We start from the raw sequence: 26,964 nt of genomic DNA on the forward strand, positions 1-26,964 counted from the left end.
TGACTGAAGAGTAAAACCCCTTTATTATCAAACTCAGGCGTGAACAGGAGAACATAAAGACGATACAAGAGCGTCTTTCTATGAGAGAAGTTCAGATAAAGTAGCACTATACCTACATCCCACAGGCACAAAGTAAGCACTCAAATATTTGTTGAAAAGTGAAAAAACAGATGAATACAAAGAGAAGATTCAAAGGAAGAGGGTTTGAAGATCATACATGATCTGTATAAAATTATAAGGGAGTGTTTCTTTTTAGTCTTTTTGATTTTAAGAGTAGTAACTGGGAAATTTAGAAAACAAAAGTATGAGGAAGAAAACTTAAAATTATACCACTTAAAATTTTGGTATGTTTTCTTAGTCTTTTACGTTGTGTGTGTGTGTGTGTGTGTGTGTGTGTAAAAGTGTACATTAAGCATACCCAGTATAGAAAGTAATTGGTGCCTAAATGGAAGGTAACACGAAGAAGAGCTTACTGCCTAATGACTCACATCAGGGGGAGTGGAGCTGCCCTGCCTTAGAAGCCCCACTTCCTAGAGGAGCAATATTGCTTGTGACAACTTTATAGGCATATCTTCCAGGTGACTAGAGTCACCACACTGAGGGAAGCCCAAGGATATCAGGTATTTATAGTTCTCACAGCCTGGATGCAGCTTACCAGTAAGGAATCATTTTTACCATAAGCAACACTGTCTAATAACACAGTTAACACATCTTATTGAGCAGGTTACCAAGGAAACAGAGTTAGAAAGTTAACAGGAGTTCAAATGCTCATGCAGAAGGTTTTTGTTAACCTCATGAAAGAATTTTGTTAACGCTTTACCCATTGGTTCTAATCTAGTTCTGCCACTAACTAGCTACATGTTTTGAGCAATCACTTTCTGGGTCTCTAGCCCATCGTCTATAAAATGAGGGCATTTTACTACAGCTTCCATCCTTTTATTCTGAATCATATCACGGTATAGTGAAAGCAGTACTGTTAGAAGTAGAAAATATAGGTTCTAATCCCTTTAACTAGCTCTCCTACTTATTAGTTATCTGACCTGGGGATAATATTACCTGCTAGTACTCATAGTGTTAGGATAAGGATACAAGATTAGAATACATACGATAATGCTTTGAAAACTACATAACATTATAAAATGTAAATGACAAGGACTAACATTTACTGTACACCACTTATGTTACAGACACAAGTAAGATGTTTTCAAAAAAATATCTGTTAGCTTGAATCTTTACTAGAATAAAGTTAACTATTTTTCCTAAGGTCCTCAGCCTGTATTTTGCAGAGCTAAAATTCACAAAAGATTGCCTTGTTCTAAAAGCCCATGTCTTTTCACTCTGTCAGTTTTAGTAACATAATCTGTAATTCTGAAACTGTAATTGTAAAGGTTATTTTTTGTTAACTTGAATTAGACATATTAATAGCAATAACTGTCTCTTGTTTATATGTACTTTAAAATCTCTCCCTTATTTAAGGATAAATATGGTGTACTCTTCTCTCTAGTTATTTAACTTTTCCTACCCTACTCTAGGTCGATCCACCTCACTACAAATAATTCAATTTTGTTTCTTTTTATGGCTGAGTAATATTCCATTGTGTATATGTGCCACATCTTCTTTATCCATTCATCTGTCGATGGACACTTAGGTTGCTTCCATGTCCTGGCTATTGTAGATAGAGCTGCAATGAACATTGTGGTACATGACTCTTTTTGAATTATGGTTTTCTCAGGGTATATGCCAGTAGTGGGATTGCTGGGTCATATGGTAGTTCTATTTTTAGTTTTTTAAGGAACCTCCATACTGTTCTCCATAGTGGCTATATCAATTTACATTCCCACCAACAGCACAAGAGGGTTCCCTTTTCTCCACACCCTCGCCAGCGTTTATTGTTTGTAGACTTTTTGATGATGGCCATTCTGATCCGTGTGAGGTGATACCCTGTTGTAGTTTTGATTTGCATTTAATGATTGCATCTAATGATTAGTGATGTTGAGCATCTTTTTATGTGTTTGTTGGCAATCTGTGTATCTTCTTTGGAGAAATGTCTGTTTAGGTCTTCTGCCCATTTTTGGATTGGGTTGTTTGTTTTTTTGTTATTGAGCTGCATGAGCTAATTGTATATTTTGGAGATTAATCCTTTGTCAGTTGCTTCGTTTGTAAATATTTTCTCCCATTCTGAGGGTTGTCTTTTGGTCTTGTTTATGGTTTCCTTTGCTGTGCAAAAGCTTTTACGTTTCATTAGGTCCCATTTGTTTATTTTTGTTTTTATTTCCATTTCTCTAGGAGGTGGGTCAAAAACGATCTTGCTGTGATTTATGTCATAGTGTTCTGCCTATGTTTTCCTCTAAGAGTTTGATAGTGTCTGGCCTTACATTTAGGTCTTTAAGCCATTTTGAGTTTATTTTTTGTATGGTGTTAGGAAGTGTTCTAATTTCATTCTTTTACATGTAGCTGTCCAGGTTTCCCAGCACCACTTATTGAAGAGGCTGTCTTTTCTCCATTGTATACTCTTACCTCCTTTATCAAAGATACGGTGACCATAGGTGTGTGGATTTATCTCTGGGCTTTCTATCCTGTTCCATTGGTCTATATTTCTGTTTTTGTGCCAGTACCATACTGTCTTGATTACTGTAGCTTTGTAGTATAGTCTGAAGTCAGGGAGCCTGATTCCTCCAGCTCTGTTTTTCTCTCTCAAGATTGCTTTGGCTATTCAGGGTCTTTTGTGTTTCCATACAAATTGTGCAATTTTTTGCTCTAGTTCTGTGAAAAATGCCATTGGTAATTTGATAGGGATTGCATTGAATCTGTAGATTACTTTGGGTAGTATAGTCATTTTTACAATGTTGAATCTTCCAATCCAAGAACATAGTATATCTCTCCATCTGTTTATATCATCTTTAATTTCTTTCATCAGTGTCTTATAGTTTTCTGCATACAGGTCTTTTCTCTACTTAGGTAGGTTTATTCCTAGATATTTTATTCTTTTTGTTGCAATGGTAAATGGGAGCGTTTCCTTAATATCTCTTTCAGATATTTCATCATTAGTGTATAGGAATGCAAGAGATTTCTGTGCATTAATTTTGTATCCTGCTACTCTACCAAATTCATTGATTAGCTGCAGTAGTTTTCTGGTAACATCTTTAGGATTCTCTATGTATAGTATCATGTCATCTGCAAACAGTGACAGTTTTACTTCTTTTCTGATTTGGATTCCTTTTATTTCTTTTTCTTCTCTGACTGCTGTGGCTAAAACTTCCAAAACTATGTTGAGTAATAGTGGTGAGAGTGGGCAACGTTGTCTTGTTCCTGATCTTAGAGGAAATGGTTTCAGTTTTTCACCATTGAGAATGATGTTGGCTGTGGGTTTGTCATATATGGCCTTTATTATGTTGGGGAAAGTTCCCTCTATGCCCACTTTCTGGAGAGTTTTTATCATAAATTGGTGTTGAATTTTGTCAGAAGCTTTTTCTGCATCTATTGCGATTATCATATGGTTTTTATCCTTCAATTTGTTAATATGGTGTATCACACTGATTGATTTGCATATATTGAAGAATCCTTGCATTCCTGGGATAAACCCCACTTATTCATGGTGTATGATCCTTTTAATGTGCTGTTGGATTCTGTTTGCTAGTATTTTGTGGAGGATTTTTGCATCTATGTTCATCAGATATATTGGCCTGTAGTTTTCTTTCTTTGTGACATCTTTGTCTGGTTTGGGTATCACGGTGATGGGGGCCTTGTAGAATGAGTTTGGGAGTGTTCCTTCCTCTGCTATATTTTGGAAGAGTTTGAGATGGATAGGTGTTAGCTCTTCTCTAAATGTTTGATAGAATTTGCCTGTGAAGCCATGTGGTCCTTGGCTTTTGTTTGTTGGAAGATTTTTAATCTCAGTTTCAATTTCAGTGATTGTGATTGGTCTGTTCATATTTTCTATTTCTTCCTGGTTCAGTTCAGAAGGTTGTGCTTTTCTAGGAATTTGTCCATTTCTTCCAGGTTTTCCATTTTATTGGCATATAGTTGCTTGTAGTAATCTCTTAGGATGCTTTGTATTTCTGCAGTGTCAGTTGTTACTTCTCCTTTTTCATTTCTAATTCTGTTGATTTGAGTCTTCTCCCTTTTTTTCTTGGTGTCTGGCTAATGGTTTATCATTTCTGTTTATCTTCTCAAAGAACCAGCTTTTAGTTTTATTGATCTTTGCTATTGTTTCCTTCATTTCTTTTTCATTTATTTCTGATCTGATGTTTATGATTTCTTTCCTTCTACTAACTTTGGGGGTTTTTTGTACTTCTTTTTCTAATTGCTTTAGGTGTAAGGTTAGGTTGTTTATTTGAGATGTTTCTTGTTTCCTGAGGTAGGATTGTATTGCTATAAACTTCCCTCTTAGAACTGCTTTTGCTGCATCCCATAGGTTTTGGGTCATCGTGTTTTCATTGTCATTTGTTTCTAGGTATTTTTTAATTTCCTCTTTGATTTATTCAGTGATCTCTTGGTTATTTAGTAGCGTATTGTTTAGCTTCCATGTGTTTGTACTTTTTACAGTTTATTTTTTCCTGTAATTGATATCTAGTCTCATAGTGTTGTGGTCAGAAAAGATACTTGATATGATTTCAATTTTCTTAAATTTACCAAGGTTTGATTTGTGACCCAAGATATGATCTATCCTGGAGAATGTTCCATGAGCACTTGAGAAGAAAGTGTATCCTGTTGTTTTTGGATGGAATGTCCTATAAATATCAATTAAGTCCATCTTGTTTAATGTGTCATTTAAAGCTTGTGTTTCCTTATTTATTTTCTGTCTGGATGATCTGTCCATTGGTGAAAGTGGGATGTTAAAGTCCCCTACTATTATTGTGTTACTGTCGATGTCCCCTTTTATGGCTGTTAGCATTTGCCTTATGTATTGAGGTGCTCCTATGTTGGGTGCATAAATATTTACAATTGTTATATCTTCTTCTTGGATTGATCCCTTGATCATTATGTAGTGTCCTTCTTTGTCTCTTGTAATAGTCTTTATTTTAAAGTCTATTTTGTCTGATGTGAGAATTGCTGCTCCATCTTTCTTTTGATTTCCATTTGCATGGAATATCTTTTTCCATCCCCTCACTTTCAGTCTGTATGTGTCCCTAGGTCTGAAGTGAGTCTACTGTAGGTAGCATATGTACAGGTCTTGTTTTTGTATCCGTTCAGCCAGTCTATGTCTTTTGGTTGGAGCATTTAGTCCATTTACATTTCAGGTAATTATTGATATGTATGTTCCTATGACCATTTTCTTAATTGTTTCGGGTTTGTTTTTGTAGGTCTTTTCCTTCTCTTGTGTTTCCTGCCTAGAGAAGTTCCTTTAGCATTTGTTGTAAAGCTTGTTTGGTGGTGCTGAATTCTCTTAGCTTTTGCTTACCTGTAAAGGTTTTAATTTCTCCATTGAATCTGAATGAGATCCTTGCTGGGTAGAGTAATCTTGGTTGTAGGTTTTTCCCTTTCATCACTTTAAATATGTCCTGCCACTCCCTTCTGGCTTGCAGAGTTTCTGCTGAAAAATCAGCTGTTAACTTTATGGGGATTCCGTTGTATGTTATTTGTTGCTTTTCCCTGCTGCTTTTAATATTTTTTCCTTGTATTTAATTTTTGATTGTTTGATTAATATGTGTCTTGGTGTGTTTCTCTTTGGTTTTATCCTGTATGGGACTCTCTGTGCTTCCTGGACTTGATTGACTATTTCCTTTCCCATGTTAGGGAAGTTTTCAACTATAATCTCTTCAAATATTTTCTCGGACCCTTTCTTTTTCTCCTCTTCTTTTGGGACCCCTATAATTTGAATGTTTAATGTTGTCTCAGAGGTCTCTGAGACTGTCCTCAATGCTTTTCATTCTTTTTTCTTTATTCTGCTCCCTGGAAGTTATTTCCACCATTTTATCTTCCAGCTCACTTATCCGTTCTTCTGCCTCAGTTATTGTGTTATTGATTCCTTCTAGAGTATTTTTAATTTCAGTAGTTGTGTTGTTCATCATTGTTTGTTTGCTCTTTAGTTCTTCTAGATCCTCGTTAAATGTTTCTTGTATTTTCTCCATTTTGTTTCTGAGATTTTGGATCATGGTTACTATCCTTATTCTGAATTCTTTTTCAGGTAGGTTGCCTATTTCATCTTATTTGGTCCTGTAGGTTTTTACCTTGCTCCCTCGTCTGTAACATTTTTTTTTGTCATTTCAGTTTTTTTTTCTTTTTTTTTTTGATGGGTGGTGCTGTATTCCTGTCTTACTGGTTGTTTGGCCTGAGACATCCAGCACTGGAGTTTGCAGGCAGTTGGATAGAGCTGGGTCTTGGTGTTGAGATGAGGACCTCTGGGAGGCCCCACTCCGATTGATATTCCCTGGTCTGAGGTTCTCTGTTAGTCCAGCAGTTTGGACTCAGAGCTCCCACCACAGGAGCTCGGGTCTGACCTCTGGCCTGGGAACCAAGATCCTGCAAGCTTCATGGTGCTGTTAAAAATAAATAAATAAATAAAAGGAAGAAAGAAAAAAAGGAACAGTATAATACCAAAGAATAAAAAACAAAATAAAATTAGAAAGATTAAAAAAAAAAAATTAGGAAAAATAAAACTATAATTGAAACAACTGCAGCAAGGTAAAATAAAACCACAACAGGAAAAAGAAAAAAAAAAAGCGGGGGTTGGGGGGGAACAAGCCAAAAGGAGAGATCACTAACAAAGTATAAAGAATAAAATAAAATTAGAAAAATACAAGATTTATTAGGAAAATAAAAATGTAAAAGAATCAACAACAATGAATCAACAAGGTAAAACAGAAGCCCAATCTAAAAGAGGAAAAAAGAAAAAAAAAAAGCCTTGGCTATGGGGGCGGAATTTAGGCGGGGGTGGAACTTAGGCAGCGGCGGGGTTTAGGGTGGGGTGGGACCTAGGCGGGTGGGGGAGTGACATTTGCACGTGGGGCGGGGCCTAGGCGGGTGACGTTCAAGCATGGGGCGGGGCCTCTGCTTAGGACCTGCGCAGAAGGGGAGAGGCAGCAGTTGGAAAGGAGGACCTCTGGAGTGTGGAGTTCCGGAGTTTGGAGGTAAGGCCCTGTATGAGGGTGTGTGGGCGGGGTTTAGGCCTATTGTGTTGGAGGGCATCTCAGAGGGGGTCTCCGAGTGTAGAGGTGGGGCCCTGAGTTGGGGGTGTAGGGGCAGGGCTTGGGATCTGCATGGCAGGAGGGAGGCTCTGAGGGCAGAGGATTAGGCCCAGGAGCCCAACAGGCTCCCCGGTGCCTAAGTGGACAGGGAAAGCACTGGTCCCGTTCCCTTCCGTTCCTTTGTGCCCCTCCCCTACCGTCTCCCCCAGGTTCTCCCCCATCGCCACTGGACCCCTAACCATGGGTGGATCCCTCTGGGTGTAGGAACTCCTCCCCTCCCCCAGCCACCCCTCAGGGGTGCAGGTCCCGGAGGTCCGGCCTTTACTTTTGCTCCCTCTCTCCTCCCTCCCACTCCCTCAGGACCCACGTGGCTGGAGGGAGCCTAGGCGGGCAGAGGATCAGGCCCAGGATCTCAGCAGGTTCCTGGGGGCCCAAGTGGGCAGCAGAAACCTGGCTACGCTCCCTTTTGATCCTCTGCCCTCCCAACGGTTCCCCAGTTTCCCCCTTCGGGCGTGGGATCCCTTCCCGTCCCCCAGCCGCCCCTCAGGGCCACCAGACCCGTCCCGCCTCCACTTCTCCTCCCCTTTCACTCCCCCTCACACCCCACATCCTACCCGGTCACTGGCGGCTCCTCCTGCCCCCTTAGGTGTCCGTGGTCCCCCACCGGTGCCTGGTAGGTGCCCTAGTTGTGAGGAGACGCGAATCCCGCATCTCCTAGTACGACATCTTGACTCTGCCCTCCAAAAAGTAATTTCTTATAAGACACTTGTGCTCAACGTAGTAACAAAGTGAAAAGGAGGTGTTATTGCAGCAGAGAGGAAGAAACAGTTCAGTGATGTTTGAATTGAATCTTGAAGGATGATAAAGGTTTTGAGAGGTCAAAAACAGAGCAGAATGCAGGCAGAAGAAACAACAGTAACAAAGGTGTAGAAGAAAGAAATTCAAGGAAATGAACATTGAGCAGCCTTGTGTAGTACAGGAGAGCATGGTAGGATGTGTGCAAAATATTTGAGGCTGTGTATGGATTTGAATCTCTTAAGGGAACGCTTGTGCACTGTTGGTGGGAATGTAAATTGTGCAGCCACTGTGGAAAATAGTATGCAGATTCCTCAAAAAACTAAAAATAGAACTACTGTACAATCCAGCAATTCCATTTCTGCTACTTATTTGAAGAAAATGAAAACACTAATTAGAAAAGATATATGTACCCCTATGTTCATTGCACCATTATTTACAATAGCCAAGATATGGAATCAACCTAAGCATCCATCAGTAGATGAAGGGATGAAGAACATGTGATACACACACACACTGAAATACTAGTAAGCCCTAAAAAAGAATGAAATCTTGTCATTTGTGACAACGTGGATGGATCTAGAGGGTATTATGCTAAATGAAATAAGTCAGAGAAAAACAAATACCATATGATTTCGCTTACACGTGGAATCTTAAAAAAATAAATAAACAAACAAACAAAACAAAACAGAAACAGACTCATAGTTACAGAGAACAAACTAGTGGTTGCCAGAGGGGAGGGGCTGGAGGGCAGCAAACGAAATAGGTGAAGAGGGTTAAGAGGTACAGACTTCCAGCTCTAAAATAAATAAGTCATGGGGATGTAAAATACAGCACAGGGAATATAGTCAATAATGTTGTAACAACTTTGTATGGTGACAGATGGCAACTGGTCTTATTGCACTGATCATTTCATAATGTATAAAAATATAGAATCACTATGTTATACACCTGAAACTAATTTAATGTGGTAAGTTAATTATAACTCAATAAAAATTTTTTATTAAAAAACATTATTTACTCTCAGTTTGCATGTCTGAAAAAAGATGCCAAATGATCTAAGCTTTTCTAACAATGAAAACAGAAATAGGAGCTGTCCCCTGCTCCTATTATAAATGTAAACAACCTTGTGAGGACCCTTCTATGCCTCTTTTTCTGTGTGTGTATAGTCCCACCAGCCCAGCATAACTGAACTGAATGGCTTTGAAAGGAGTGATTGTGGGAATAAATGAATGCAGGCTCTATTTGCAATGATCTTGTACTTTTTCCATGTCAATAAAAAAAATTTATACTCCAGCATCTGTTAGATTGCTGCTATATCTTCCAGCTTTCAGTTGAGGTGGAAGGCCTTGACTTCAACATTTTTAGTAGGACCCATACATTTAAACCTCTTAATAAAGTGGCTGCTGTCCTACTCATAGAAAATATTCAAATTTGCCCTCAAACTGAAATCAATTTTAACAAGTACTAATCACTCATTTGTGCATCCAGCACTAGTTTGGTATCTGGAGGGAAAACTGAAGAAGTCAGTCACAGTCATTGCCTTCGAGGAGTTTCTTAGTTCATTTTTTTTTTTTTTTTTTTTTAATTTTTTTTTTTTATAGCTACTTTATTTATTTATTTATTTTATTTTTGGCTGTGTTGGGTCTTCGGTTCGTGCGAGGGCTTTCTCTAGTTGCGGCAAGTGGGGGCCACTCTTCATCGCGGTGCGGGGACCGCTCTTCATCGCGGTGCGCGGGCCTTTCACTATCGCGGCCCCTCCCGTTGCGGGGCACAGGCTCCAGACGCGCAGGCTCAGTAGTTGTGGCTCACGGGCCCAGCCGCTCCGTGGCATGTGGGATCTTCCCAGACCAGGGCTCGAACCGGTGTCCCCTGCATTAGCAGGCAGATTCTCAACCACTGCGCCACCAGGGAAGCCCTCTTAGTTCATTTTTATGAATAAATTTTAGTTCATTCCATATTCTAAACAGGGCTGTTCTCATGCATAATTTTTTTTTTGTTACACACATCATTCCAGGTAAAAGATATAAGCATCACTGGAACACCTTTAAAACCATAGAGGAAGCGGGATCAGGGACCCGCCGCGCGCGACCACATCTCTCCGCTGGTAACTCTCCGCCCCGCGCTTGGTGACCATGGCTGTGCTGGCGGCCCTTCTGCGCGGTGGCGCCCGCGGGCGCAGACCCCTGCTTCGGAGGCGGATGCAGGAAAGAAGATATGTGGTACGAAGTTATGATCAAAACCCACTTTGAATGAAGTGGTCATAGTAAGTGCTACAAGAACGCCCATTGGGTCCTTTCTAGGCAGCCTTTCCTCTCTGCCAGCCACTGAGCTTGGTTCCATTGCAATTCAGGGAGCCATTGAAAAGGCAGGGTTTCCAAAAGAAGCAGTGAAAGAAGCATACGTGGCTCATGTCCTACAAGGAGGTGGAGGACAAGCCCCTACAAGGCAAGCAGTACTGGGTGCAGGCTTACATATTTCTACTCCATGTACCACTGTAAACTGTAAAGTTTGTGTCTCAGGACTGAAAGCCATCATGATGGCCTCTCAGAATCTTATGTGTGGACATCAGGATGTGGTGGTGGCAGGTGGGATGGAGAGCATGTCCAATGTTCCCTACGTAATAAACAGAGGAGCAACGCCATATGGTGGGGTAAAGCTTGAAGATTTGATTGTAAAAGATGGGCTAACTGATGTCTACAGTAAAATTCCTATGGGCAACTGTGCTGAAAATACTGCAAAGAAGCTGAATATTGCACGAGATGAACAGGATACGTATGCTGTTAACTCCTATACCAGAAGTAAAGCAGCCTGAGAAGCTGGAAAATTTGGAAGTGAAGTTGTTCCTGTCACAATTACAGTAAAAGGTAAACCAGATGTAGTGGTGAAAGAAGATGAAGAATGTAAACATGTTGACTTTAGCAGAGTTCCAAAGCTGAAGACGGTTTTCCAAAAAGAAAATGGTACAGTAACAGCTCCCAATGCCGGCACACTGAATGATGGAGCAGCTGCTATGGTTCTGATGACTGCAGATGCAACCAAGAGGCTCAATGTTAAACCACTGGCAAGAATAGCAGCATTTGCTGATGCTGCTGTAGAACCTATTGATTTTCCAATTGCACCTGCATATGCTGTACCTAAGGTTCTTAAAGATGCAGGATTGAAAAAAAGGTATTACAATGTGGGAAATAAAGGAAGCCTTTAGTGTAGTCGTACTAGTAAACATTAAAATGCTAGAGATTGATCCCCCCAAAGTGAATATCAATGGAGGAGCTATTTCTCTTGGACATCCAGTTGGGATGTGTGGAGTCAGGATTGTCGTCCATTTGGCTCATGCCTTGAAGCAAGGAGAATATGGTCTTGCCAGCATTTGCAGCGGAGGAGGAGGTGCTTCTGCCATGCTGATCCAAAAGCTGTAGACAACTTCTGTTGTCTAAGGCAACAACCCTATGTAGCCAGAAAGGCCTGCTGTAATCAGGGTGACTGATTACCCTGGGTCAGCTTGTATGAAAATAATCTGTTTCACTTTTTATTATTTTCAACTCTTTTTAAAAAATAAGATAAAAAGATCAAATCCTAAAACCTGTTGAGATTACAAAATAATTTTTTCTTCTACTTTACAGTTTTTATAATCTTGAACACATTTTTGTTATAAAGCTATACTGCTTAAAATACCATTGTGCAATATTAGTGACTTATAAGTAGCTAGAAGCTTCCATTTTAGAGAATAAATCTTAATTTACATTTTTTAAAAAACCATAGGGAACATAGATAAGTACTTAGTATGTAGGGACACTTAAATTTTTAGCATAATGGTAAAACTTTAGGGTCATAGCAGTAATGACATTAAGGCCCTTTGTTTTTTTTTGTTTTTTTAAATTAATTTATTATTTATTTATTATTTATTTTTGGCTGTGTTGGGTCTCCGTTTCTGTGCCAGGGCTTCCTCTAGTTGCGGCAAGCGGGGGCCACTCTTCATCGCGGTGCGCGGGCCTCTCACTATCGCAGCCTCTCTTGTTGCAGAGCACAGGCTCCAGACGCGCAGGCTCAGTAGTTGTGGCTCACGGGCCTAGTTGCTCCGTGGCATGTGGGATCTTCCCAGACCGGGGCTCGAACCCGTGTCCCCTGCATTGGCAGGCAGATTCTCAACCACTGCGCCACGAGGGAAGCCCAAGGCCCTTTGTTTTGATCATAGCTAACCTTATCCAGTTTGTGGCAACCAGCACTCTCCTTTCTAGACTGGCAAAACATTTTCCCCCTCTTCAATTCAGGACGTAGTGAATACACTAGTGTATTTAGTAGAAAGCTAGTGATCCTCAGGATCTCAGTATTTATAATGAGGGAAGCCTCCTCTCTGGCCTTGGAGAGGTTGCTAGTTAATTATGCTGACTAGTCTCTTGGGCATGTTGAAGAAAAGGTTTATTTTTCTAATGGAAAAGTTCTTTTCTGGCAGAGGAAAAATTATGACCAGTCTTTCTGCCTTGTAGACTTGCAATTTGACCTCACTTGAACCCTTCTTGCATTCCTTGATTGCTAACACACTGTTGAGTCTGGCTAGCTAATATTTTATTCTGGATTTTCACAACTATAAATGTAAGTGAAATGAACCTATTATTTTCTTTTCTGGTACTGTCTGTATCTAGTTTTGGCATAAAAGCAGTTCAGTCATAAAATGAGTTTGGCAGTTTTCCCTCTTTTATGGAAGTGTTCATTTAAGGTATGGATTATCTGTTCCATTAAGATTTTATAAGCTCACCAATAAAATATCGATGGTAGGCCTCACTAGGCTTCACTCTTCTTTCTACTTTACACAACTTCCTGGATTGATTTATTTTTAATTTTACTAAGTACTGTTTTTTTAATCCCCATTTTCTACTGCAGTGCCTTCTAGGAACGTTTCTTCTCTTGATCCCCTAGCTTACTGCTTTCTTCTTCAACTATCAGTTTGGTCATTTATTCCCATTATATTGACTTTCTTGATTTGATATTATTCACTTATTTGACAAATATTTATTGAGTGTCACGCACTGCTCTGGACACTCACTAATCTGTATAGACCTTTATAAGGACTCGAATAGTTCTTTTTCCCTCAGTGACGGTAGTGACATTTTGTCCCTTGGTTGAACCCCTGTTTTATATTAGAACAGATATGTTTATTTGTAATACTTCTGTCTTTAATTTTATTTTTATTCCATACTAAAAATACTTCTCTTTTTCCCTAATACAGTAATATCTATTTCAGGGTTGAAGTGCTCATTTTCTTTCATTTTGGAGTTTAGAAATAGCATATACATCATGAAGCAACAAAACTTTGGGATTCTGATAGTTTTAATTTTGTAAAATAATTTTCCTTTTGTTTTCTTTCCTAACTTGAGGGTGTTGATAACTACTTATTCACACATATCCATTCATTCGTTTAGTGATTCTTAATTTGTTTATTTAGTATGTTCTGTGTACCAGGCCACGTGTTGGCTGTTAGGGCTATAAAGATGCTGGAAGTGTGTTCTCTTCCCTTATAGAACCTGGAATCTACTGTGAGGGAAAAACATAAGTTTAACCAAAATATTCAGATATGATGCCATCATAAGGAAATTGCATAAGTTAAAAGGAAAGGAGGATTTCAAGTCAATAAAATTAGCCAAGAGCTTAGGTAAGGGAAAGGCCTTCCCCTATCTATACTTACCAGGGAATGGTGTGCATATGAGCTGAGTCTTGAATGTGAAGAAGGAAGGGTACTGACACACGAAAAGAGTAAGTTATTGTCATTGTTTTTGCTTTCTCCCTATGGTATTTTTTTCCAGATTATGGTTAGATTTTGAATAATGTTTGGGCACTGTTAACCTTCCTAGAAATAAAAAGACAAATGGAGTTAGAAGCCCTCCCATTCATAGCAATGCTGACCTTCATCATGGCTCTCTAGGTCACTTTTTATCAAAATATGTCCTTTCCCCACCCACTTTATACAGAACAAAAGAGTAATACGTGCAATCTGATTCATTTACTTTTACTATTGTCTATAAACAGGTGCTATTAAGATTATAAACCCTTTTATGATGTGTCCTTTGTTAAAGAAAACCAGTAGAAAAAAAAAAAAAGAAACAAAACCAATAGGAACCTTCCTACACTGTTGGTGGGAATGTAAATTGGTGCAGCCACTATAGAGAACAGTATGGAGATTCCTTAAAAAACTAAAAATACAGCTACCATATGATCCTGCAATCCCACTCCTGGGCATATATCTGGAGAAAACCATAATTTGAAAAGGTACACACAGCCCAGTGTTCATTGCAGAACTACTTACAATAGGCAAGAAGACGTGCAAGCAACCTAAATGTCCATCAACAGATGAATGAATAAAAAAGTTGTGGTATGTATACATACCATGGAATATTACTCAGCCATAAAAGAGAATGAAATAATGCCATTTGCAGCAACATGGATGGACCTAGAGATTATCATATTAAGTGAAGTAAGTGAGACAGAGACAGACAAATATCATATGATATCACCTATTTGTGGAATCTAAAAAAAATTATACAAATGACAATTTGGGATCCACCCAAAAAAAATTAGTTTCAGAAGGATACTGTCTGGTTTCCAAAGATTTTTTAATGTGAGAAAATCAGAAGAAAAGAAAAAATAGAGTAACTCTCTGAATGTATGCTTAATCCAAGGTTAAAATCAGAGGATCTATAACAATGGACAATCAGTCAGTCCTTTAGAGAAATGCCTCTTATTTTTATAAGAATTGGGCAGCAGGCTGATGGCACCCTTGCTCAAAGGCCCTGGAATGGAGCTATGTTAGGCCAATGATTACACAGTGAGAGAATCCTCATTGGTCCAACTACCTCTAACATGTGCCTACATAGAAAGTCAACCCCTGTCCCCCACCAGACCCTGAGAGGTGAGCTAAACCAGTGCTTGTGCGCTAGGCAAGAGTTCCCTCAGAAAATAATATTTAACCTATGAGCAAATTTTAAAAATTTGTTTTGAGGCGTATAATTAAATAATCTTTCCACAACATGAGAAATCAACTATACTTCAATAAAATAAATTAAAAAAAATCTCTCAAATGCTGAAGGAAATGATAATTGTTTTAAAAGTTTATTTAGTTCTAAAGGAGCAACAGGGAACAGAACACTTTGGATATAAGGTGTTTAACTTGTCAGACTTTTTTTCAGAGTGAAAGACAGTGTGGCAAAGGAGAGTGATCTGGACTTTGCCATTTGAGGAAATAATCATTTGGAGTTACTGAAGTGCTGAGATGTACAGGATCTTAACATTAAAATGTAACAAGAAATTGGTAAAGATCGAAAACATAATAATACCTAGTGTTAATGAGAATGGCTGTCTGAGTCTAACCTGGTAGAATCTTACCGGAAGGTAAGTTGGCAATATATTCATACTGTTTGTCTCAGCAGTTCCACTTCAATGAATTTATCCTAATGAAACAACATTAACTAAACACTAAGAATTAGGTAGAAGCAGGGGTGATATTCAACCACTGGTAGTATAGGATCGCCAGCTAGCATGAACATCTATTAAATCAGAAGAGTTGCTGCTTGTAAACATCCACTTTTCTTATACCAATGCCTATGAGCCAAATGTCAGCCTCTATTAGAGGGTGTTCACTGCAGGGTTGTTTATAATAGTAATCAGTTAGAAACCACTTAAATGTACAATAGGAAATTGGTTAGATTTGCTTTGATATGTCCATATGGCAGAATGCAACAAAGTCAGGTTTTTAAGGAAAAAATCACATCATAAACTCATTTAATACAGAGTTAAGGAAATAAAAAAATTATAAAATACTACATACTATAGACTCAAATATGCAATACAATGCAACTTTTATTTAAGACATAAAAATTGAGACTATAGACCACAAAATTAATAGTGGTTATACTCTGGGTAAGAGAATACTAGCTGTTTCTACTTTTTATGTTTTATAAACTTTACAATGAGCTTGTATTAATTTTATAAAAGACAAATATATTTAACCATATTATGAAAAGATACTTTTCATATTTTGTGTTTTTCTTAAGTAATCAGCCTTTGTTTGGAGACAAGTCTGTTGCTCCCAACTAGTGGATTGTAATTCATGTTATAAGTGTGCATTGACCACATTTCAGGTATCCATTTCCCTAATGATAAAACCTAGATTTCCTCCAACTTCCCCAACCATAAACACCACCATAAGAAGCACCCCAGTACGTGCCATCCTAAGGGCATGAGTGGAGATATCCATCACATATAGCCCTTGAAGTGGATTTGCTGGGTCAAAGAGAATTCACATTCTTAATGTCTCTAAGGACCTCCAGATGATTATTTTTAGAATGACCTTACCAGTTTATACTTTCGTCAAAACTGCAAGAGTTCCCATATACCCCATCTTCTCCAACACTTAATAGCAGACATCTTTTTTATTTTTGCCATTCTGATGGGTGTAACATGGTGTCTATAGTTTTAAAATATATCTCCCTGATTACTAGTAAGTTTGAGAATCTCTTCATATACTCGTTAGCTGTTCAGGCTTCCCTCTCTATTTATTGCCTGTTCATATACTTTGCCCAATTTTCTGTTGAGTATCATTATCTTTTTCTCAGTGATTTGCTTGAGCCCCTTAAATATTGAGTGTTTCACTGTTTTGATCATAATCAACAGTAAGAAGTATATGTTACATCACAACCAACACACATTATATATAATATATAATACATTAATATATTAATATATAAGATGTATATTTATAATCTTATAAGTATACGTATATACTTATGTACATACATACATACATGCATATATGAGTATACATGTTATATATCAATATATTATTAATTAATTAGAGTATATATTGATTATATCAGTAATATATAATTATATAAGTGTCTATTAAGTCTATATAATTAAATATATGATTAATTATTAATATGTATTAATGTACTATATATGTGAATATATATATTCCCAACAAATACACACTATTGTATATATGTGCATTTTTAATTTTACATTTTCATTTACATGATGTAAACAAAAGGCTGATGAGTATTTTCTCCTAATACTTGTTATGCACTCTGATATTTTCTATTCTTTCCTACTTTATTTTTTTAAATTATGCTTGCAGTTCTCTCAGTTGAATTTATCACTCAGTAATGGTCTACAAATCATAATCTAAAATCAATTGTCCTTGATATAATCCCTGGTTAGTTATAGATTTGCAAACATCTCCTGGTTTGTCATGTCTCTGTTAATTTTGCCAAATGGTTACATTGTTTATCAGAAATTTTTAATTTTGATGCAGTCAAATTTATTCATTATTTGAGTCTTGGTTAGGAAATTTCCCCACACTTCTAGTTCACATGGATATTCTCCTACATTTTCTTCAATTAGATTTTTAAATTTACCTTTTGAATTTAGGACTTCAGTCTGAGACCCACCCTTTTTATTTAATATAAGTTAAAGGTTCAACTTTATTTTCTTTACTTTTCTCCATGTAGTGAGCTAATTTGCCCACTACCATCGAATAAAAAAATTTTTTTTGCCATTCCTTGGTGGTACCTTATTTATCATATATCAAATTTACACATAACAGAGATTGATTTCTGTTTCTTGGTCCATTTGATTTTGCCCTACTACTCTATTGTCTGTTCACTTTTAGTGTGATTTATATCAAAGACAGAAGTCAGTCAAGTAAGGAGATAGGTTGTTTTCAGGCAATAGGGGGAGCATCGAAGATCCAAAGATCAGAATGTCTCTGCAGGGTGATTCTGCCTTAGACTTTTATGGTGAGGAGTAAACAAGTTGCAGAAGGGGTGATTTATACTTGGGGTTGTTTTTCCAGCAGAAGTCTCAGTCAATTATGTGAAGAGGAAATGGTTTTCTCTGTGGTTAGCTAGTTTCAGAGGACAAATAATTTTAATCTTAGGAAATCAATCATGAGACAGAGAATGGGAAATTGGAGGGTCAGTATCTGGCCTCATCAGATTCAGGCAAAAGGGGAAAGGTCTGTATTTGGCCTGGTCAGTGCTCCATACAAACATCATCTGTCTTAGAACAATCTGTCTTAGAACAATCTCAGTAATTTCCATGGGTTTTGGTCAAGGCTAAGTGAAATTGTCCATGGAGTCAGTAGTTTCTTGTTGGCACTCCCCTTGGAGCACTAGCTTAATCATCTGTTGAGCTCTGATGGTGGTCTGAAGCTGAGAAAGTGTTCTGAAGAAAAAGCACTTAATTAGGATACTTATAAAAGAAAGCAGAAGATCGATCATTAGAGGCTATGATAAGGAGTAAAACCAAGACCCAAGGCCAGCGAGAACCAGTCTAGTGGATTCCAGGAAACTGGTGTGGAGATCCTTCAAGGATGGGGTCAGGATTGTGGAGGCAATGCAGTGAATTTTTTGGTTAGCATCTCACATGTTCTTGCTTATGATGTAGAGGTCAGAGAGGTTTGTGGGAGCAAACGTGAAACAATTGGGGACCCTGCATGTCCGTAGATAAATGAGGAATAGAGAAGGAAATGGTAAGGAGGCCAGAAATGGGAAGGAATAGGGAAGACATGGCTCAGGAAGTTCTGAAACTAATGGACAATAGAAAAATTACAGAATGATGAGAAGGATACAAAGGAGGAACATGGAGAGCACTGGATAGGGGAATCCCAGGCAATTGTGTTCCAGCATTGTGGGTGGAAGCTGACCCCATTGTGGTGCCATCTGCTTGTTCCAAAATTCATGAGAAAGCAGTTTGTCTCATGTCATCATCTGCTTCTGGGAGCTCTCAAGGACCCTCAGTTTAAGGTCTGCTGCTAGGGTGAATTTTCCTAACTTCAAAATAAGACTTGTATTGTTAAGATATTAAAACATGAAAGGTTGTATTCCTTATAGTTTTGCAGCAGTACAACTGGTTAAGAAGACAGTATAAGGTTCCTTCCACCTGGGTTCAAGATTGGTCTTTTGATGGTATTTTTTTCCAGAAGACCAGGTCTTCAACATGAAGATCATGTAAGGGCTGAGGTGGGAGGTCTGGGGGAAAGGTACACTTGAACTATCAGTAATAAATATGAGTGTATTGAATGAGACCTTGGCAGTATTTAAGAATACCAGTCTGGATCATATTTGAACCTCCTATGGTCCAACAAGGGTAAGGAATCTTCATGGGCCTGCCAGTAATTATTTCATAAAGGGATACTCAATGTTGAGAGGAAAGTGAGAATCAAAGTATTATCAGGGTTAATGGCAAGACTTCGGGTCAAGTTAGGTTGAGTTCCTCAGCATTTGACTAACTTGAGTGTTCCGTTGGCTCATTCTTTTTTCTTTTGCAGATTAAGGATGGTAAGGACACTGCCGTTTTTGTGGGAGTGGAACTACTCAGCAATGTGGTGAGTTCCTCTGTCACTAGAGAGGAACAGAGGGATTCCCCAGGTGGGAAAAATTCTAGCAGCAATTTAGCTCAAGCTGTGGCAGTAGCCTATTTGCAGGACAAAGCTTCCAAGCATTATTTTTAGAATGCAGACTATGGTTAGAACATATTTGTACCCATGAGACCATGGGAGTTTGACAAAATCCATTTGCCAATGGAGAAAGGGGCCTGAGGGAGCTGGCTGGCATCCTTGCCCCACCTTTACCTTTTTAACAGGATTGTGTTTCTGGCAGATGGGACAAATTGAGATTACCTGTTCAGTATGAGAGCTGAAGCATCCCCACCAATATTTGCAGAGGAGACTTTTAAGATTTCCTCTATCATGATAGGTAACTTATGGAAGCTCTGGACCAATTTGGTAACGCTCACAAATAGAAGGAAAGCGCCTGAGCCACTGGAGCTAGAATGAGCTTAAAGTGCCCAAAAGGCCAATGGCTACCACTGAAATAAGACCAGAATCAGAGGATTAATTAACACCTGAGATTTATTTAACCAATTAGGAATAGATAACATAATTCCAATGTTATTTGAACATTTACCCACTGTAGGAAAAAGGTGGGAAATCTCAGATCTTTTTATAAAGCTTACATAACTTTAGTAACAAAAATGAGCAAATGCACTTTTGAAAGTTGATGCAAAATTTCAAATAAAATATTAGTAAATAGAATCCAGTAGTATAATAAATGAATAGTACAACATGACCAAGTCGTATCTTCCAGGAATGCAGGGATAATTCAGTATCAGGAAGCTAATCAATATATTTCATTACAGATCCATCAACAAGTTAAAAAGAGAAAAATTAAATAATTATATCATTTCATCCTTAAAAAGCATTTGATAAAATTTGGCAGCTCTTCCTTTTAAAAAATAGGAATGAATCGTTATGAAAAATCAATAGCAAATAATGTCTTTAAATGGCAAAACACTAAAGCCACAAGATGAAAATCAGAAACATGAACAAACATTTGTGGAACAAAGGTACTCAAAGTCCCTCCATGGACCCCCTTCTAGAATGTAAACACCATGTGTCCAGAGACTTTTGTTTTATTCCCCAGAGTACTCTCAGGCCCTAGGACACTGCCTGATTCTCAGCAAACATTCACTGGGTGTTCAAAACCATCAGGAACAAAACAGGACTACATGCTACTACCATAATACTCAACGTTGTTTTGGAAGTTACAGCAAGAAGAGTAGGGTGAAGAAATGAAATGACTGGTTTAACACTGGAAAAGCAGAGATAAAAACCATCTATTTGCTGATGATATTATATTATACCAAGGAAGCCTAAAAGATTCTAATAAGAAAATGCATTAGTGTTAATAAATTTCATAAGGTGGCCTATAAGTAATAAAGTCAATAACCTTTCTCTATTTTAATAATAATTTCCTAGGAAAAGAAATGGAATTTTTCCATTCATAATAGCAGCAACATCTGTCAAGTACTTGGAAATAAATTTAACAAGACTGGGATCTACATGAAGGAAACTAAAACCTCTTTGAGAGCCATCAAATAATGTTTGAACAAATGGAAAGAGGCATCATGTTCTTGACTGGGAAAACGTAATTTTAAAATGTCGAGGATTGGTTCAAGATGGTGGAGTAGAAGGACGTGCGCTCACTCCCTCTTGCAAGAGCACCGGAATCACAACTAACTGCTGAACAATCATCGAAAGGAAGACACTGGAACTCACAAAAAAAGATACCCCACATCCAAAGACAAAGGAGAAGCTGCAATGAGACAGTAGGAGGGGCGCAATCACAATAAAATCAAATCCCATAACTGCTGGGTGGGTGACTCACAAACTGGAGAACAATTATACCACAGACATCCACCCACTGGAGTGAAGGTTCTGAGCCCCACATCAGGCTTCCCAACCTGGGGGGTCTGACAACAGGAGGAGGAATTCCCAGAGAATCAGACTTTGAAGGCTAGTGGAATTTGATTGCTATTCGACAGGACTGGGAGAAACAGAGATTCCACTATTAAAGGGCACACACAAAGTAGTGTGTGCATCAGGACCCAGGGGGAAGGAGCAGTGACCCCATAGGAGACTGAACCAGACCTACCTGCTAGTGTTAGAGGGTCTCCTGCAGAGTCGGGGGGGGGCGGCTGTGGCTCACCATGGGGACAAAGACACTGGCAGCAGAAGTTCTGGGAAGTACTCCTTAGCTTGAGCCCTCCGGAGTCCACCACTAGCCCCACCAAAGAGCCTATAGGCTCCAGTGCTGGGTTGCCTCAGGCCAAACAACCAATGGAGAGGGAATTCAGCCCCACCCATTAGCAGACAAGTGGATTAAAGTTCTACTGAGCTCTGCCCACCAGAGCAACACCCAGCTCTACCAACCACCAGTCCCTCCCATCAGGAAGCATGCACAAGCCTCTTAGATAGCCTCATCCAACAGAGGGCAGACAGCAGAAGCAAGAAGAACTACAGTCCTGAAGCCTGCGGAACGAAAAACACATTCACAGACAGATAGACAAAATGAAAAGGTAGAGAACTATGTACCAGATGAAGGAACAAGATAAAACCCCAGAAAAACAACTGAATGAAGTGGAGATAGGCAGCCTTCCAGAAAAAGAATTCAGAATAATGATAGTGAAGATGATCCAGGACCTCGGAAAAAGAATGGAGACAAAGATCAAGAAGAAGCAAGAAATGTTTAGCAAAGACGTAGAAGAATTACAGAACAAACAAACAGAGATGAGCAATACAATAACTGAAATGGAAAATACACTAGAAGGAATCAATAGCAGAATAACTGAGGCAGAAGAATGGATAAGTGACCTGGAAGACAGAATGGTGGAATTCACTGCCATGGAACAGAATAAAGAAAAAAGAATGAAAAGAAATGAAGACAGCCTAAGAGACCTCTGGGACATCATTAACCGCAACAACATTCGCATTATAGGGGTCCCAGAAGGAGAAGAGAGAGAGAAAGGACCCGAGAAAATATTTGAAGAGATTATAGTTGAAAACTTCCCTAACATGGGAAAGGAAATAGCCACCCAAGTCCAGGAAGCGCAGAGTCCCAAGCAGGATAAATCCAAGGATAAACACGCCGAGATACATAGAAATCTCAGCATGTTTGTTTAATTAATTTGACAAAAATTAAAGACAAAGAAAAATTATTAAAAGCAACAAGGGAAAAATGACAAATAACATACAAGGGAACTCCCATAAGGTTAACAGCTGATTTCTCAGCAGAAATTCTACAAGCCAGAAGGGGGTGGCATGATATATTTAAAGTGATGAAAGGGAAGAAGCTACAACCAAGACTACCTGGCAAGGATCTCATTCAGATTTGATGGAAAAATCAAAAGCTTTACAGACAAGCAAAAGCTAAGAGAATTCAGCACCACCAAACCAGCTCTACAACAAATGCTAAAGGAACTTCTCTAACTGGGAAACACAAGAGAAGAAAAGGACCTACAAAAACAAACACAAAACAATTAAGAAAATGGTCATAGGAACATACATATCGATAATTACCTTAAACGTGAATGGATTAAATGCTCCAACCAAAAGACACAGGCTTGCTGAATGGATACAAAAACAAGACCCACATATATGCTGTCTACAAGAGACCCACTTCGGACCTAGGGACACATACAGACTGAAAGTGAGGGGATGGAAAAAGATATTCCATGCAAATGGAAATCAAAAGAAAGCTGGAGTAGCAATACTCATATCAGATAAAATAGACTTTAAAATAAAGAATGTTACAAGAGACAAGGAAGGACACTACATAATGATCAAGGGATCAATCCAAGAAGAAGATATAACAATTATAAATATATATGCACCCAACATAGGAGCACCTCAATATATAAGGCAACTGCTAACAGCTCTAAAAGAGGAAATCGACAGTAACACAATAATAGTGGGGGACTTTAACACCTCACTTACACCAATGGACAGATCATCCAGACAGAAAATTAATAAGGAAACACAAGCTTTAAATGACACAATAGACCAGATAGATTTAATTGATATTTATAGGACATTCCATCCAAAAACAGCAGATTACACTTTCTTCTCAAATGCACATGAAACATTCTCCACGATAGATCACATCTTGGGTCACAAATCAAGCCTCGGTAAATTTAAGAAAACTGAAATAATATCAAGCATCTTTTTCGACCACAGCAGTATGAGATTAGAAATAAATTACAGGGGAAAAAACGTAAAATATACAAACACATGGAGGCTAAACAATACATTACTAAATAGCCAAGAGATCACTGAAGAAATCAAACAGAAAATCAAAAAATACCTCGAGACACATGACAACGAAAACACAATGATCCAAAACCTATGGGATGCGGCAAAAGAAGTTCTAAGAGGGAAGTTTATAGCAATACAATCCTACCTCAAGAAACAAGAAAAATCTCAAATAAACAATCTAACCTTACACCTAAAGGAACTAGAGAAAGAAGAACAAACAAAACCCAAAGTTAGTAGAAGGAAAGTAATCATAAAGATCAGAGCCAAAATAAAGGAAATAGAAACAAAGAAAACAGTAGCAAAGATCAATAAAACTAAAACCTGGTTCTTTGAGAAGATAAACTAAATTGATAAACCTTTAGCCAGACTCATCAAGAAAAAGAGGGAGAGGACTCAAATCAATAAAATTAGAAATGAAAAAGGAGAAGTTACAATGGACACCACAGAAATACAAAGCATCCTAAGAGACTACTACAAGCAACTCTATGCCAATAAAATGGATAACCTGGAAGAAATGGACAAATTCTTAGAAAGGTATAACCTTCCAAGACTGAACCAGGAAGAAATAGAAAATATGAACAGACCAATCACAAGTAATGAAATTGAAACTGTGATTAAAAATCTTCCAACAAACAAAAGTCCAGGACCAGATGGCTTCACAGGTGAATCCTGTCAAAAATTTAGAGAGGAGCTAACACCCATCCTTCTCAAACTCTTCCAAAAAATTGCAGAGGAAGGAACACTCCTAAATTTATTCTACAAGGCCACCATCACCTTGTTACCAAAACCAGACAAAGATACTACAAAAAAAGAAAATTACAGACCAATATCACTGATGAATATAGATGAAAAATCCTCAACAAAATACTAGCAAACAGAATCCAACAACACATTAAAAAGATCATACACCATGATCAAGTGGGGTTTATCCCAGGGATGCAAAGATTCTTAAATGTATGCAAATCAATCAATGTGATACACCATATTAACAAATTGAAGAATAAAAACCATATGATCATCTCAATAGATGCAGAAAAAGCTTTTGACAAAATTCAACACACATTTATGATGAAAACTCTCCAGAAAGTGGGCATAGAGGGAACCTACCTCAAAATAATAAACCCATATATGACAAACGCACAGCAAACATCATTCTCAATGGTGAAAAACTGAAACCATTTCCTCTAACATCAGGAACAAGACAAGGATGTCCACTCTTGCCACTATTATTCAACATAGTTTTGGAAGTCCTATACATAGTAATCAGAGAAGAAAAAGAAATGAAAGGAATACAAATTGGAAAGCAAGAAGTAAAACTGTCACTGTTTGCAGATGACTTGATACTATACATAGAGAATCCTAAAGATGCCACCAGAATACTACTAGAGCTAATCAATGAATTTGGTAAAGTTGCAGGATACAAAATTGATACACAGAAATCTCTTGCATTCCTATACACTAACAACAAAAGATCAGAAAGAGAAATTAAGGAAACAATCCCATTCACCATTGCAACAAAAAGAAGAAAATACCTAGGAATAAACCTACCTATGAAGGTAAAAGACCTGTACTCAGAAAACTATAAGACACTGATGAAAGAAATCAAAGATGACACAAACAGATGGAGAGATATACCATGTTCTTAGATTGGAAGAATCAATATTGTGAAAATGACTATACAACCAAAGCAATCTACAGATTCAATGCAATCCCTATCAAATTACCAATGGCATTTTTTACAGAACTAGAACAAAAAGTCTTAAAATTTGTATGGAGACACAAAAGACTCCTAATAGCCAAAACAGTCTTGAGGGAAAAAAGCAGAGCTGGAGGAATCAGACTCCCTGACTTCAGACTATACTACAAAGCTACAGTAATCAAGACAATATGGTACTGGCAAAAAAAAAAGAAATATGGATCGATGGAACAGGATAGAAAGCCCAGAGATAAACCCACACACCTATGGTCAACTAATCTATGACAAAGGAGGCAAGGATATACAATGGAGAAAAGACAGTCTCTTCAATAAATGGTGCTGGGAAAACTGGACAGCTACTTGTGAAAGAATGAAATTAGAACACTCCCTCACACCATACACAAAAATAAACTCAAAATGGATTAAAGACCTAAATGTAAGACCGGACACTATAAAACTCTTAGAGGAAAACGTAGGAAGAACACTTTTTGACATAAATCACAGCAAGACCTTTTTTGACCCACCCCCTAGAATAATGGAAGTAAAAACAAAAATAAACAAATGGGACGTAATGAAACTTAAAAGTTTTTGCACAGCAAAGGAAACTATAAACAAGATGAAAAGACAACCCTCAGAATGAGAGAAAATATTTGCAAAAGAATCAATGGACAAAGGATTAATCTCCAAAATATATAAACAGCCCATGCAGCTCAATATTAAAAAAACAAAGAACCCAATCCAAAAATGGGCAGAAGACTTAAATAGACAGTTCTCCAAAGAAGACATACAAATGGCCAAGAGCCACATGAAAAGCTGCTTAACATCACTAATTATTAGAGAAATGCAAATCAAAAGTACAATGAGGTATCTCCTCACACTGGTCAGAATGGCCACCATCAGAAAATCTACAAGCAATAAATGCTGGAGAGGATGTGGAGAAAAGGGAACCCTCTTGCACTGTTGGTGGGAATGTAAATTGATACAGCCACTATGGAGAACAGTACGGAGGTTCCTTAAAAAACTAAAAATACAAGTACCATATGACCCAGCAATCCCATTACTGGGCATATACCCAGAGAAAATCATAATTCAAAAGGACACATGCACCCCAATGTTCACTGCAGCACTATTTACAATAGCCAGGTCATGGAAGCAATGTAAATGTCCGTCAACAGACGAATGGATAAAGAAAATGTGGTACATATATACAATGGAATATTACTCAGCCATAAAAAGGAACAAAATTGGGTAATTTGTAGAGCTGTGGATGGACCTAGAGAGTGTCATACAGAGTGAAGTAAGTCAGAAAGAGAAAAACAAATATTGCATATTAACGTATATATGTGGAATCTAGAAAAATGTTATGGATGACCCAGCTTGCAAGGCAGAAATAGAGACACAGATGTAGAGAACAAACATATGGACACCTAGGGTGGAAAGCGAGGGGTTGGGGATGAACTGGGAGATTGGGATTGACATATATATATATACTAGTATGTATAAAATAGATAGCTAATAAGAACCTGCTGTATGAAAATAAAATTAAATTAAATTTAAAAAAAAAAAAAAGAAGAAGAAAAAGAAATTCTGCCTTTGGATAGCAGCTTTAGACTGTGCAGGAGAGCCCCAGCCTGCCCTTCCTGATGGCCTGCCCTATATATTAGTGCCCTTATAAGAAGAGACACATCCCTTATATGAGAGAG

General features: G+C 38.1%; 1 protein-coding gene and 1 pseudogene across 1 annotated transcript in view; both read left to right on the top strand.

Annotated features, from left to right (window-relative positions):
- Positions 1–10,055, top strand: part of CATSPERB (cation channel sperm associated auxiliary subunit beta) — a 150,604-nt gene extending 140,549 nt beyond the window's left edge. Inside the window, exons 28-30 of the mRNA XM_068547781.1 lie at positions 6,999–7,070; positions 7,488–7,800; positions 9,940–10,055. Coding sequence (XP_068403882.1) covers positions 6,999–7,070; positions 7,488–7,800; positions 9,940–10,055 — 501 coding nt within the window. The remainder of the gene's footprint in view (positions 1–6,998; positions 7,071–7,487; positions 7,801–9,939) is intronic.
- A 2-nt stretch (positions 10,056–10,057) lies between these two features.
- LOC137771641 (acetyl-CoA acetyltransferase, mitochondrial pseudogene) lies at positions 10,058–11,433 on the top strand (annotated as a pseudogene).
- Positions 11,434–26,964: the final 15,531 nt, after the last annotated feature.

The sequence above is a fragment of the Eschrichtius robustus genome, chromosome 1, assembly GCF_028021215.1.
Source record: "Eschrichtius robustus isolate mEscRob2 chromosome 1, mEscRob2.pri, whole genome shotgun sequence".
In the NCBI taxonomy this organism is placed as follows: Eukaryota; Metazoa; Chordata; class Mammalia; order Artiodactyla; family Eschrichtiidae; genus Eschrichtius; species Eschrichtius robustus.